Genomic DNA, 13893 nt, shown 5'->3' with positions numbered 1-13893 from the left:
GACCAGTTTCTCCTATTCTAATTCTATTTTAAAATGTTATAGTCTCTGAAACACCAAAACTTTAAGGTTGTTTAAAAGACAGCGATAACACTCTGATGGGATTGGGTAAATATTGGATGGTCATGTATATCATGTGTATAGTGAAAACATCTATGCCAGGCACTGAATTTCTGAGAGACTTTTCAGAACCATGAGGTTTGTGTCCAGAAATGCTGTTGAGGGAAGTTCCTTTTCCATTTTAGGTTATTACAAGATACCGTGTCTAGTTCCCTGTGCTATACAGTAGGTCCTAAAAAAATTTTTTTAATGTTTTTTAATAGCATCTAAGAAAACTTTTCTCCTTTGCTTTTCGCTTCTCTTCTTTTCACAGCTATTTGTAAGGCCTCCCCAGACAGCCATCTTGCTTTTTTGCATTTCTTTTCCATGGGGATGGTCTTGATCCCTGTCTCCTGTACAATGTCACGAACCTCATTCCATTGTTCATCAGGCACTCTATCTATCAGATCTAGGCCCTTAAATCTATTTCTCACTTCCACTGTATAATCATAAGGGATCTGATTTAGGTCATACCTGAATGGTCTAGTGGTTTTCTCTACTTTCTTCAATTTAAGTCTGAATTTGGTAATAAGGAGTTCATGATCTGAGCCACAGTCAGCTCCTGGTCTTGTTTTGGCTGACTGTATAGAGCTTCTCCATCTTTGGCTGCAAAGAAAATAATCAATCTGATTTTGGTGTTGACCATCTGGTGATGTCCATGTGTAGAGCCTTCTCTCGTGTTGTTGGAAGAGGGTGTTTGCTATGACCAGTGCATTTTCTTGGCAAAACTCTATTAGTCTTTGTCCTGCTTCATTCCGTATTCCAAGGCCAAATTTGCCTGTCACTCCAGGTGTTTCTTGACTTCCTACTTTTGCATTCCAGTCCCCTATAATGAAAAGGACATCTTTTTTGGGTGTTAGGTCTAAAAGGTCTTGTAGGTCTTCATAGAACCGTTCAACTTCAGCTTCTTCAGCATTACTGGTTGGGGCATAGACTTGGATTGCTGTGATATTGAATGGTTTGCCTTGGAAACGAACAGAGATCATTCTGTCGTTTTTGAGATTGCATCCAAGTACTGTGTTTCGGACTCTTTTGTTGACCATGATGGCTACTCCATTTCTTCTGAGGGATTCCTGCCCACAGTAGTAGATATAATGGTCATCTGAGTTAAATTCACCCATTCCAGTCCATTTAGTTTGCTGATTCCTAGAATGTCGACATTCACTCTTGCCATCTTTTGTTTGACCACTTCCAATTTGCCTTGATTCATGGACCTGACATTCCAGGTTCCTATGCAATATTGCTCTTTACAGCATCGGACCTTGCTTCTATCACCAGTCACATCCACAGCTGGGTATTGGTTTTGCTTTGGCTCCATCCCTTCATTCTTTCTGGAGTTATTTCTCCACTGATCTCCAGTAGCATATTGGGCACCTACTGACCTGGGGAGTTCCTCTTTCAGTATCCTATCATTTCGCCTTTTCATACTGTTCATGGGGTTCTCAAGGCAAGAATACTGAAGTGGTTTGCCATTCCCTTCTCCAGTGGACCACATTCTTTCAGAGTTCCAAAGAACAGCAAGAAGAGATAAGAAAGCCTTCCTCAGCGATCAATGCAAAGAAATAGAGGAAAACAACAGAATGGGAAAGACTAGAGATCTCTTCAAGAAAATTAGAGATACCAAGGGAACATTTCATGCAAAGATGGGCTCGATAAAGGACAGAAATGGTATGGACCTAACAGAAGCAGAAGATATTAAGAAGAGGTGGCAAGAATACACAGAAGAACTGTACAAAAAAGATCCACATGACCCAGATAATCATGATGGTGTGATCACTGACCTAGAGCCAGACATCCTGGAATGTGAAGTCATTCTAAGTGGGCCTTAGAAAGCATCACTACAACCAAAGCTAGTGGAGATGATGGAATTCCAGTTGAGCTATTTCAAATACTGAAAGATGATGCTGTAAAAGTGCTGCACTCAATATGCCAGCAAATTTGGAAAACTCAGCAGTGGCCACAGGACTGGAAAAGGTCAGTTTTCATTCCAATCCCAAAGAAAGGCAATGCCAAAGAAGGCTCAAACTACCGCACAATTGCACTCATCTCACATGCTAGTAAAGTAATGCTCAAAATTTCCAAGCCAGGCTTCAGCAATACATGAACCGTGAACTTCCTGACATTCAAGCTGGTTTTAGAAAAGGCAGAGGAACTAGAGGTCAAATTGCCAACATCCGCTGGATCATGGAAAAAGCAAGAGAGTTCCATAAAAACATCTATTTCTGCTTTATTGACTATGCCAAAGCCTTTGACTGTGTGGATCACAATAAACTGTGGGAAATTCTGAAAGAGATGGGAATACCAGACCACCTGACCTGCCTCTTGAGAAATTTGTAGGCAGGTCAGGAAGCAACAGTTAGAACTGTACATGGAACAACAGACTGGTTCCAAATAGGAAAGGGAGTACGTCAAGGCTGTATATTGCCACCGTGCTTATTTAACTTATATGCTGAGTACATCATGAGAAACGCTGGACTGGAAGAAACACAAGCTGGAATCAAGATTGCCGGGAGAAATATCAATAACCTCAGATATGCAGATGACACCACTCTTATGGCAGAAAGTGAAGAGGAACTAAAAAGCCTCTTGATGAAAGTGAAAGTGGAGAGTGAAAAAGTTGGCTTAAAGCTCAACATTCAGAAAACGAAGATCATGGCATCCGGTCCCATCACTTCATGGGAAATAGATGGGGAAACAGTGGAAACAGTGTCAGACTGTATTTTTTTGGGCTCCAAAATCACTGCAGATGGTGATTGCAGCCATGAAATTAAAAGACGCTTACTCCTCGGAAGGAAAGTTATGACCAACCTAGACAGCATATTCAAAAGCAGAGACATTACTTTGCCAACAAAGGTCCGTCTAGTCAAGGCTATGGTTTTTCCAGTGGTCATGTATGGATGTGAGAGTCGGACTGTGAAGAAGGCTGAGCACCGAAGAATTGATGCTTTTGAACTTCGGTGTTGGAGAAGACTCTTGAGAGTCCCTTGGACTGCAAGGAGATCCAACCAGTCTATTCTGAAGGAGATCAGCCCTGGGATTTCTTTGGAAGGAATGATGCTAAAGCTGAAACTCCAGTACTTTGGTCACCTCATGTGAAGAGTTGACTCATTGGAAAAGACTCTGATGCTGGGAGGGATTGGGGGCGGGAGGAGAAGGGGACGACAGAGGATGAGATGGCTGGATGGCATCACTGACTCGATGGACGTGAGTCTGGGTGAACTCTGGGAGTTGGTGATGGACAGGGAGGCCTGGTGTGCTGCGATTCATGGGGTCGCAAAGAGTTGGACACGACTGAGCAACTGGACTGAACTGAACTGAAGGAAACTTTGTCTTAGGGGAAAAAAAATACTAACTCGAATTGCCACCTTAAATTTTGTTTGAAAGAAAGTAGATAGGGTATAAATAAATAAAATGATAATCATTCTACTTAATGGGAACCCTTAAGGTGCTACCTTGTGAACACCTTCTCAGTACATCCAATACTAGAAATAACAGTTTCCTAGTTCAATGTTACAGAAATGATAGGTGCAAAGGTCCATGGTATTTTAGCACAGAAACTTAATGGTGCACTCACACTCTACTTAGAGGCTATGTTTCTTCATCTGGTTCTAAGTGTTTTCAGTTTATACTGCTCATAAACCCCAAAATATTAAGAAGGAGATGATCAAGCACATCCCCTTACTTAACAAATGAGGATATAGACCAGAAAGGCCAGCGCTACAGAGCTCATCAGCGGCAGAGCTCAGCTCCCCGCAGCCTCTTCCTCTTTCCACATTAACTTCTTCCACCTCATGACAACTGGAAAAGAGGTTTAAGGTTATATCCCCTGACAGCTCAAGCCCCACCAATGTTTGCTCATTCATTCAACAAACATTTAACAGAATATGCCTTGTATCAGGCACTATGCCAAATGCTGGAAATGCACTAGTACTCAAAGACAGGTAAATCCACATTTACCATCTAGTAGTAAGGACTGATTCAGAAAATGTGATACTATATATAAGCTAACTTCTATAGAAACTGAATCAAACTAAAAAATTATTTTTAAAAATTTGTTGTGAATAATTAACATTTGCTCATCCTACTCAAAATAAATACTTTAAAGCAATCGCTTTCAACCTAGGTTCCTAGGAATCCTGTGGCAATTACTATACAGAAAGTACCCTACGTATGAATGAGTTCTGTTCTGAGGGTGTACTCATAAGTCAAATTTGTTCGTAAGTCTAACAAAGTTAGCCTAGATATCCAACTAACACAGCTGAATAGTACTGTACTGAGTAGGTTTATAATACTTTGCACACAAATAATACATAAGAAACAAACACAAAAAATAAAATATTTTTCATCTTAGAGTACCTTGAAAATATAGAAGTACAGTACAACAGTTGGCATACAGGGGCACGTTCACATCTTAAAAGTTCACAACCTGAAGGTTCATATGTAAGGGACTTACTGTATTGCTCTGCACTATTTTTCAATTATGTCACATAAGTCATGGGTCTCCAGGAAACCAATGTCCTGGAATGCAGGAATCATTTCTTTAGTTTGGCATTCCTACAGCATTATACTTAGTGCTGATCACAGTACTAAGTTAAGAGTAGCTTTTCTTCCCTTACTACTTAAAGAGAGAAACAGGAGAAATAATTTGTAAATTATACATCTGACAAGGGACTTGAATAATAAAAGACTCAATAACCTAATCAATTTAAAAACAGATAGTTCAGTTCAGTTCAGTCACTCAGTCGTGTCCAACTCTTTGCAATCCTATGGACTGCAGCACGCCAGACTTTCCTGTCTGATACCAACTCCTGGAGCTTGCTCAAACTCATGTCCATCGAGTCAGTGATGCCATCTAACCATCTTATCCTGTGTTGTCCCTTTCTCCTCCTGCCTTCAATCTTTCCCAGCATTAGGGTCTTTTCCAATCAATTGGCTCTTTACATCAGGTGGCCAAAGTATTGGAGTTTCAGCTTCAGCATCAGTCCTTCCTTTTCCTGAATATTCAGGACTGATTTGCTTTAGGATTGACTGGTTTGATCTCCTTGCAGTCCAAGGGACTCTCAAGAGTCAATTCTTCAGCACTCAGCTTTCTTCATAGTTCAACTCTCACATCCATACATGACTACTGGAAAAACCATAGCTTTGACTAGATGGACCTTTGTTGGCAAAGTAATGTCTCTGTTTTTTAATATGCTGTCTAGTTTGGTCATTGCTTTTCCTCCAAGGAGCAAGTGAAAGAAAGGCCAATAATTACACAAAAAGATGTTCAAAACCTTTAGCCATGAGATACCATGTCATACCCCCTAAGATGGCTATAATAAGTAATACAGATAATAACATGTTTTTTGGTTAAAATGTGGAGAAATTGGGACCCTTAAAGCTATGCTTTTTCTAGTAGTCATTTACAAATGTGAGAGCTGGACAATAAAAAAGGCTGAGTACCAAAGAACTGATGCCTTTGAACAGTGGTGCTGGGTAAGACTCTTGAGAGTCTCCTGGACAGCAAGGAGATCAAACCAGTCAATCCTAAAGCAAATCAGTCCTGAATATTCAGGAAAAGGAAGGACTGATGCTGAAGCTGAAGCTCCAATACTTTGGCCACCTGGTGTAAAGAGCCAATTGATTGGAAAAGACCCTAATGCTGGGAAAGATTGAAGGCAGGAGGAGAAGGGGCTGACAGAGGATGAGATGGTTGGATGGCATCACCAACTCAATGGACATGAGTTTGAGCAAACTCTGGGAGGTGGTGAAGGACAGGGAAGCCTGGTGTGATGCAGTCCATGGAGTTGCAAAGAGTCAGACACGACTGAGCGACTGAACAACAACCCCAGGTCCTAACAACATACTGGCACAGAGCAGATGGTCTGTGTGTTGAATGCATACATGAACAGATGAAGAAGTTAATACCATCTGACAATTTCCATTTATTTCTAGTAATTCAGAATTTCATCCTTGGTTGTGAAAGCAACTGTCACAAGAGCTACAGAAGTTCACTATTAAGGATTAAGAGTCCCACTAGACATCTTTTTAAAGGTATAGAGGCCTTGTGCTACTCAGATTTGAGTATGAAGAGAGGCAATATAACATGCTGGCTAAGAACTAGTAGATTTTAAGTCCACGAGTTGGGTTCTATCTATCCTCTAATACTTATTGTCTGACCTGGAGATATAACTTCTTTGCATATTAGTTTTATCATCTGTAAAACTGGTCTAAAACACTACCAACCTAATAAGGTTATTGTGAGGATTAAGTAAAACTGTGCCTGTAAGTGCCAGCACAGTCATTCTTATTCGCCTATAAATGACTGCTAAAGTAAGGATAACTGATAGACCTCAAAAGGCAAATACACCAAAGTACTATCACAAAGCAATTACTGCCTGTAGAGCTCTGATTTCTACATAAAACTTTCCTGATAGCCTAACAAAGATCATCTCCCTATAGAATACCACAGAAAATGGAAACTTGCAAAAAAAAAAAAAATAATAATAATGAAGGAATAACATATCTGTGGCACTGGGCACCCTCAACACTGCAATGACAGTTCAGTGAAAAGCTCTCCTCAAGTCTCTACCCTTTACAGCTAATAATAATAATTAGAATACCAACCTACTAATAGCACATGAATCACATTATCTCAGAAAAACAAAGAGAACCTAGCAGTGAAACACACTAAAAGTAGGACAAGAATAAGAACAAAAAACTAATGGACAATTCTTCTGAAGTAGTTAAAAATATAATGACAGAAAAAACTAAATTGAATACATAAAAGGTACAATATGTATACTGTTATTAACTCTGTGAGATTGAAATTTGGGTTTCACAAATCCAGCTGTAACTCCTCAAGTAGCATTACTCTGGTATCGTCTCAAGTTTGAGGAATTAAAAGAATGACTTATCAAAAAAGTTTCACTTTTAAGTTACTTACTGAAACCACACATATTTTCAAAGAAATGTCAGCTTGATCCTTAATTTTAGTATGGTGATTAAGAAAGGATGCAAAACTGCAAAGCTGAAAACTGTGATTTGAATACTTGGCACCAGTAATTAGGTATTAAATTCATGTGTCCCCACTTTCTAACTTACTTAAATAAAACAAGACTATCTGTTGGAAAAATGTTGAAAATGTTTGGTGATGTTTTGGACTGTCACATGGAGGGGGTGGTGTGAGCAGTGGATGGAAGCCAGGGATGCTACCAAACATCCTGTTGGGCACGGTGTGTCTGTTGGTCACTTAGTCATGTACGACTCTGCGATCCCATGGGTTATAGCCTGCCAGGCTCCTCTGTCCATAGAATTCTCCAGGCAAGAATACTGGAGTGTGTTGCCATATCCATCTCCAGGGGATCTTCCTTACCCAGGAATTGAACCTGGGTCTCCCACGTTGCAGGCAGATTCTTTTCTATCTGAGCCACCAGTAGTGCACAGGACAGCCCCTATGACAAAGATTTATCCAGCCCAAACTCAATAGTGTTGAGTAACGCTGTGTCAGACTTCAGGGTTGCAGCCATATTCTCATTTGCAGGGAGTGCCCTTCACATTGTGGAGTGTTCTCTGCAGAGCCATACTGTTTAATAGTAGATCTGATGAAAGTAAATAAATATGCAAATTTGTCTTCAGTATGTCCCCCAGGAAGCCAGGCACCAGAGTTTTCTGCTCTACCTCTGGCACCAAGACTGACACAGGAAGCAGCCACTCAACATTTGCTGAATGAATGAAAGAATAAACTAAACTGGGTATCACATGTTAGGCTCTAATATACCAGAGTTGTAGCAGATGCTAAAGATTTAAGAAGAATCTTTAAGAATCACTGGTCTAACAGTAGCTAGAAGGCAGCAGAGATAGAACTAGGACCCAGATTTGTCTCTGTTCTTCTCAAAATAATACTTTCATTACAAAAGTCACGTATGATCACTGTCAAGATTCCAACCAAAAGCACATGAAAAGTAGAAACTGTCCATTTCCTCCTCTTTATCTCCCTTCCTCCAAGGCTAACCACTTTTAAGTTTGTTGTGTGGACATCTTAAAATGCACTCACACACAGAGAACAAATGTTTTCTTTTTTAAGTTTTGCGACTTGCTTTTTTTTTCATTCAATTCTCTATGTCAATGTACATCCATCCATCTCCATGCTTTCTTCATAAGACATGAAGTGGTCTGGGTTATGGCTGTATCATAATTTATGTAAGCTCTCACCACTGGTAGGCATTTATACTGTTGTTAGCTTTTGATTATTTCTTACAATGCTACAATGAAAAAATGCTGTAGTTAACATACAAGTTAAATCCTTGTATTAATACAAGGACTTCCATGACACCTACTCTCAGAAGTGCTGAGTCAAGGGTACACGTTTTCAATTTTGCTGGTTACTGCCAATAGCTTTCTATTTCTTCTTTACAGGTCATCATAGAATGAAATAATATATCTAAAAAGTTTGTAAGAGTGATATATATTATATACCCTCAATTCATAATTAAGACATTCCTGGAGTAATCTTCCCCTACAAGTCTCCTTGTATTTTTTTAAGTTAACAAAAAGTGTCTTATATACTTTTTAAAAGATCCTCTCTGCTGCAGTCCAAAAAGGTCTATTTTAAGCAATAGCAAGGTAAAAAAGTGAACATAATCAACCATTTTGTAAATGAGAAGAAATGCATACTATATCCAACATTGTCAATGTGGCAAGTAGGCATGCTTACCAATCATTATTTTAAGTGTTATAAATGAAATGCAGAGGTTTTTTTTTTTTTCACTCAAGGATTTTCATTATATTTTCTATTGATTTTTATCACAGAAGTATTGGATAAAGTTTCTCTGTAACTGATATGCTTTAGTAAACCGAATTTAACATCTTGCCCTGACTCTCAGAACACTGGCTGTAAGAAAATGACCTTAGGTGGTGTTAAATTTAGGTCTAGTCAATAGTTTTCAAAAAGAGACAACTTGCACACTTTAAAAGTTTAAGCATCATCATATTGAATAAATGCAGAGTTCACTATCGTAATTTGACACCACAAACCTCTCAACAGGCAATAAATATGTATTATGAGCTAATATATTTCTAGTGTCATGAACTAAAACAGCCGCCAGAACATGAAGTTGCCTCAGCTCACTATAGCCTGTGTGACCTTGATAAGACTCTTGCAAAATTCCTCCTTAGGACTGTCCAAATATGAATGAGTAGTGGGGCCTGGGAGAAACATGAAAAAGGAAGATGGCTCTATTTGTTAGGCTGGTGGGATGGAGCTTACTTCTTATTAGTCTTCTCCTGTTTGGGCTACAGTTCATTGTAAATCCTCTATTTTCATAATTACTATCATTGCATCCTCTTGAGAATCCACCCACTTTCTATGAATGGGAAACTGTCTGCAACGTTGCTACGCAGTGTGTGGTACTCTGACCAGGAGCATTCACCACCCAGGCGCTTGTTAGAAATGCAGAAGCTCAGCCCATGTCTCTGAATCAGTGCTGCAATTCTAACATCCCCAGAAGATTCTTGTGTGCATTAAAGTTTGAGAAGCCCTGATATACAAGACTAAGAGCAGTGATTCTCAAGGGTGGGGAAAAAGGGAGACAATTTTGCTCCAAAGAACCATTTGACAATATCTGGAGATATTTTTCAGCGGGTACTACAGGCATCTTGTGGTCTGGGAAGATTCCACATGGCCGTGAGGCTCAGCCCATGTGCCATGAGCACTCTAGAGCCCATGCCCCGCAATGAGAAGCTACAGCGATGAGAAGCACTGCAATTGCAGAGAAGCCCCTGCTCGCCCCAACTAGGGACAACCCACGAGCAGCAATGAAGACCCAGCAGAGCCAAAAATAATTCATTAACTTTAAAAGGTTATATTGTTCTTTTTGTCAGAATTCAAATATTCATATTTAATTCCTATTTTTATTGGCAAAAGACTATAATTCGCCTTTAGAAGAAAGGAGCATGTGGTCACTGAATCAAACACCGTTAGAAGAAATGATATCAGGCGTCCCCAAAGTGGAAACAAAACATTTAAATTAAAATTTTAGTCACCAAGCAGAAAAAGACCGTTAAAAAGAATCTCTTCTGTCTTATTGCCATTATAAAACCACACCTTTGCCACTTTGGAGAGCAGTTTTATAGACGCATTTTGTAAACTTTTTTCCAAAAGGAATATTCACCAACTCTCATTGTCAAGACATGCTTATTTAATATTAAATTTAAAATTACATCTGAAAGAATTTAATTCCAATTTTTTAGGGAAGAAATGTAATGCTATTAGAGAAAAATGTTCTGTAGTGAAATTACGTATTAAAAAACTCATATCCTAATTATAAAAAATTACTTACTAGATCTAATTTGTACATTATAGGTCGAAAAAGCCTTATTCTGACAAATGATTGAAAACCTTTTTAAGGTTCCATCAACAGGCTACATTTACAAACTTAGGTACCGAAATGTATCAGGAGATACACAAATAAAACCCTATCTTCCAGGTGCTCAGTCTAATCAGAGCATATTTAGCATTTGCAAGAAAACAAAAATAATTTTTATTTTCAATTAAACTGTGTGAAGAGTCTGTGTCCTTACATAATGCATCTCGACATTCTTTTGGATGTAATCATAATAATGCAGGAGCCTGGTAGGCTGCAGTCCATGGGGTCGCTAAGAGTCGGACACGACTGAGTGACTTCACTTTCACTTTTCACTTTCATGCATTGGAGAAGGAAATGGCAACCCACTCCAGTATTCCTGCCTGGAGAATCCCAGGGACGGGGGAGCCTGGTGGGCTGCCATCTATGAGGTTGCACAGAGTTGGACACAACTGAAGCGATTTAGCAGCAGCAGCAGCAGCAATCATAATAAGAGTAAAGAGGACAGTCACTATATGTGTATTTTATTAGCTTCTTAATATGTTAATGAAAATGACTAAAGGTGAGGAGAAAAAAATCTTTCATAGCTCTCATTTTCCACAATATAATTATTTTATTTCCCTTTGAATGAAACAGAACTCAGTCACTACAAATAAAGTTTCAACCATTGAAAATGTCTCACAACTATACAGCTAAGAAATATAACTGACCAATGACTAATTTCCATAAATCCCTCTCCTAATCAGGGTCGGGTCGGTTTAAAAGGTTTATATTCTTTTAATGTACTAGGTTAATTATCTACTCTTTAATATAGACAAAATTGCCTCCTGAGACTCTTTCATAGCTCCGTGACCTTCCACCAGTTAAATAAGTATGGCAGCTGGCAGACCAGACATTTTCTTTTCCTAGAGACTGGCTCTCAGGAAACCACAAGGAAGAGTTATTAAGGTCCTAGGATGAATATGAAAACAATAAAATGTAAATGTAAAATTAATTATGATTGGAAGCACCTGAAATCTATTATCACTTTCTAATTTTAAAGATGGAGAAATAATGGTTCAGTAAGGTCAAGCAATATGCCCAAGGAAACACAGCAAATTAATGGAGTACTTCTGGGGCTTCTGTGGTGGCTCAGCTGGTAAACAATCCACCTGCAATGTGGGAGACCTGAGTTTGATCCCTGGGTTGGGAAGATCCCCTGGAGAAGGAAATAATGGCTGCCCACTCCAGTATTCTAGTATCCTGGCCTGGAGAATTCCATGGACTGTATGGGGTCGCAAAGAGTCGGACACGACTGAGTGACCTTCACTTTCTGCAGTTTTACACAAAAGCATATAAATTAGCCAGTGTGCAATTCCATTGTCTTTTCAACATTACTCTTCAAATGATCACGTGCTAAAAGCAACAGTTTCTTGGAATTTTAGAGCTAGAGAGGGAAGCCTTTAATGCTCACTCATCTTACAGATGAGGAAACTGATATCCAGAGAGATCTTACTGTTCCATCACTCATCCACCAACATTTACTGGACTGCTACAATAAGCTAGGTCTTAAGAGATACAAAGATACACAGGATAAGATCACAGTTCTTAAGAAGCTCATGTGGGACCAAGAGAAAAAATATATATATAAATGTAACACAACATGAGAGTTATCCACTTTCTCCAAAAGGCATAGAGACTACTATTTTCTACTGTCAGGCACAGTGCTTGGCATTTCACGTGTATTATTTAATCCTGAAAACAACTGAGAGGTAAGCAGTATCATCCGTTTTTCAAAGGAGGAGGACAGCTGAGACAAGATTGTCCAAGTGAAGATACACAAGTGTCATAATTTGAACCCAGGTTTGCCTGTCTCCAAAATCACACTCCTTTCTTTCTGTTAAATTATGACACCTTCTGCACCAGATTTTATTTGTTTAAATCATCCTTCACCTAATTATTTCTCTACAGTCACTGTAAAGCAACACATGCTGCAATAAATAATTCTAGTCTTCAAGATTATCACTTCCTAGAATCAGGAATCAGAGTTTTAAAACCTTAAGGAAGGAAAGACAAGAAAAGGTTCTGCTTATACCCAAATAAAGTTTCCTTACTCATAAAAACTGAAATACTGGCGTAGTGAACTTCAGCTTTTATCTCCTGCTTAACGGAACATGTGCGTGTTAGTCGCTCAGTCGTGTCTGACTCTGCCACCCCATGGACTGTAGACTGCCAGGGTCCTGTCCATGGAATTCTCAAGGCAAGAATACTGGAGTGGGTAGCCATTCCCTTCTCCAGGCGATCACACTTACAGGCGCTCCATAAGCGGTAGTATTTTTTCTTCAAGGTATTGAGAGGGCTGACAAACTTTCTAAAGCTTTCAATTTGAAAAAGTACTAAGCATTTTCTTTTGTTTCTATTCCTGTCCCAAACATTTTAAACTAGAGAAGGCTAGAAGAAAAAACTCTATTCCAAGATGCTAAGGAAGAATTCAGGATGGATATAGCTCTGCAGCCAAGTTAGTCCGCTCCCCAGTCTTACACAATTCACACTTTTCATCATCGGCAAAAGGAAAGATTTGAAACGCCAAGGGTCAAGTTAGAGGACAGGGACAAGCGGTAAATCAAATCAGATCAAATCCTAATCCCTAGTATTAAACCCAAGGAGCCTTGATGTGTGTGCGGGCGCAACGCTCAGTCGTGTTCGACTCTTTATTCACCCCACTTTATTCACAGTGGGGTGTTCGACCCCCCTTTATTCACAGGCAAGTATGAAGGAGCCTCCATACTCGTCTGAGAATAAAGTAACAACGTGGGAAACCCAGTTGAAACCAAGAAAGTAAAGCCCTGATGGATAAGGAGGGCATCTTTTATTGAAAAAGTTGTATCGAAGTATATACATACTAAGTCACCCAGACTGATGAGAGTCATGGAACAAAAGTCAAAGTGGCCTTTTCTCTACATTTAAATAAACACATCTGAGCATTTAGGCTGAAACCTCACTCCAAGCCCCCAGGAGAAGAATATAACCGCCCTCGGTTACAAGGTTTTCCGTGACGGCTGCAACCTCCGGGTACCGGCGTGGAGCTGCCCCGGCCGCCCCGAGGTCCCAGCCAGCCGCACTCCGCCCGCTCCGAGCCCCTCCGCCCGCTCCGAGGGCGAACGCCCCAGACCGCCCTCCGCCGCCCAGGCTCACCTCGGCGCACGCCGCCCCCCGCGCCCTCCGGACCCCAGCGCCCTGCGACCAGCTGGAAAGGGAGGAAGACCTGGAGCAGGAGGGGCCCGAGGCCGAGGACCCAGCGCCCCCACCCCGGCGCAGCCATCGACCAGGACCCTTGCGTCAACGCAGGGAGCCGCCACACGACGGTCGCGCGGGGAACGCGGACCCGAGAAACAGAACCGGGAGTGTGAGCTGGAGCCAAGTGCCAGCAGCTGCAGCAGACCCGGTGCTCCGCTCCTCCGCTGGCGCCAGGGTA

At 40.5% G+C, this 13893-nt stretch overlaps 1 protein-coding gene across 1 annotated transcript in view; it reads right to left on the bottom strand.

The window, feature by feature from the left end:
* CHRNA5 (cholinergic receptor nicotinic alpha 5 subunit) overlaps positions 1–13893 on the bottom strand; it is a 27999-nt gene extending 14106 nt beyond the window's left edge. The window contains exon 1 of the mRNA XM_005887619.2: positions 13614–13893. Within this exon, the coding sequence (XP_005887681.2) occupies positions 13614–13740 (127 nt within the window). The 5' untranslated portion in view covers positions 13741–13893. The remainder of the gene's footprint in view (positions 1–13613) is intronic.

Source organism: Bos mutus, chromosome 21 (genome assembly GCF_027580195.1).
Source record: "Bos mutus isolate GX-2022 chromosome 21, NWIPB_WYAK_1.1, whole genome shotgun sequence".
NCBI lineage: Eukaryota > Metazoa > Chordata > Mammalia > Artiodactyla > Bovidae > Bos > Bos mutus.
Note: the sequence above shows the minus strand (reverse complement) of the source record. Positions and strands in the feature narration are given on the sequence as shown.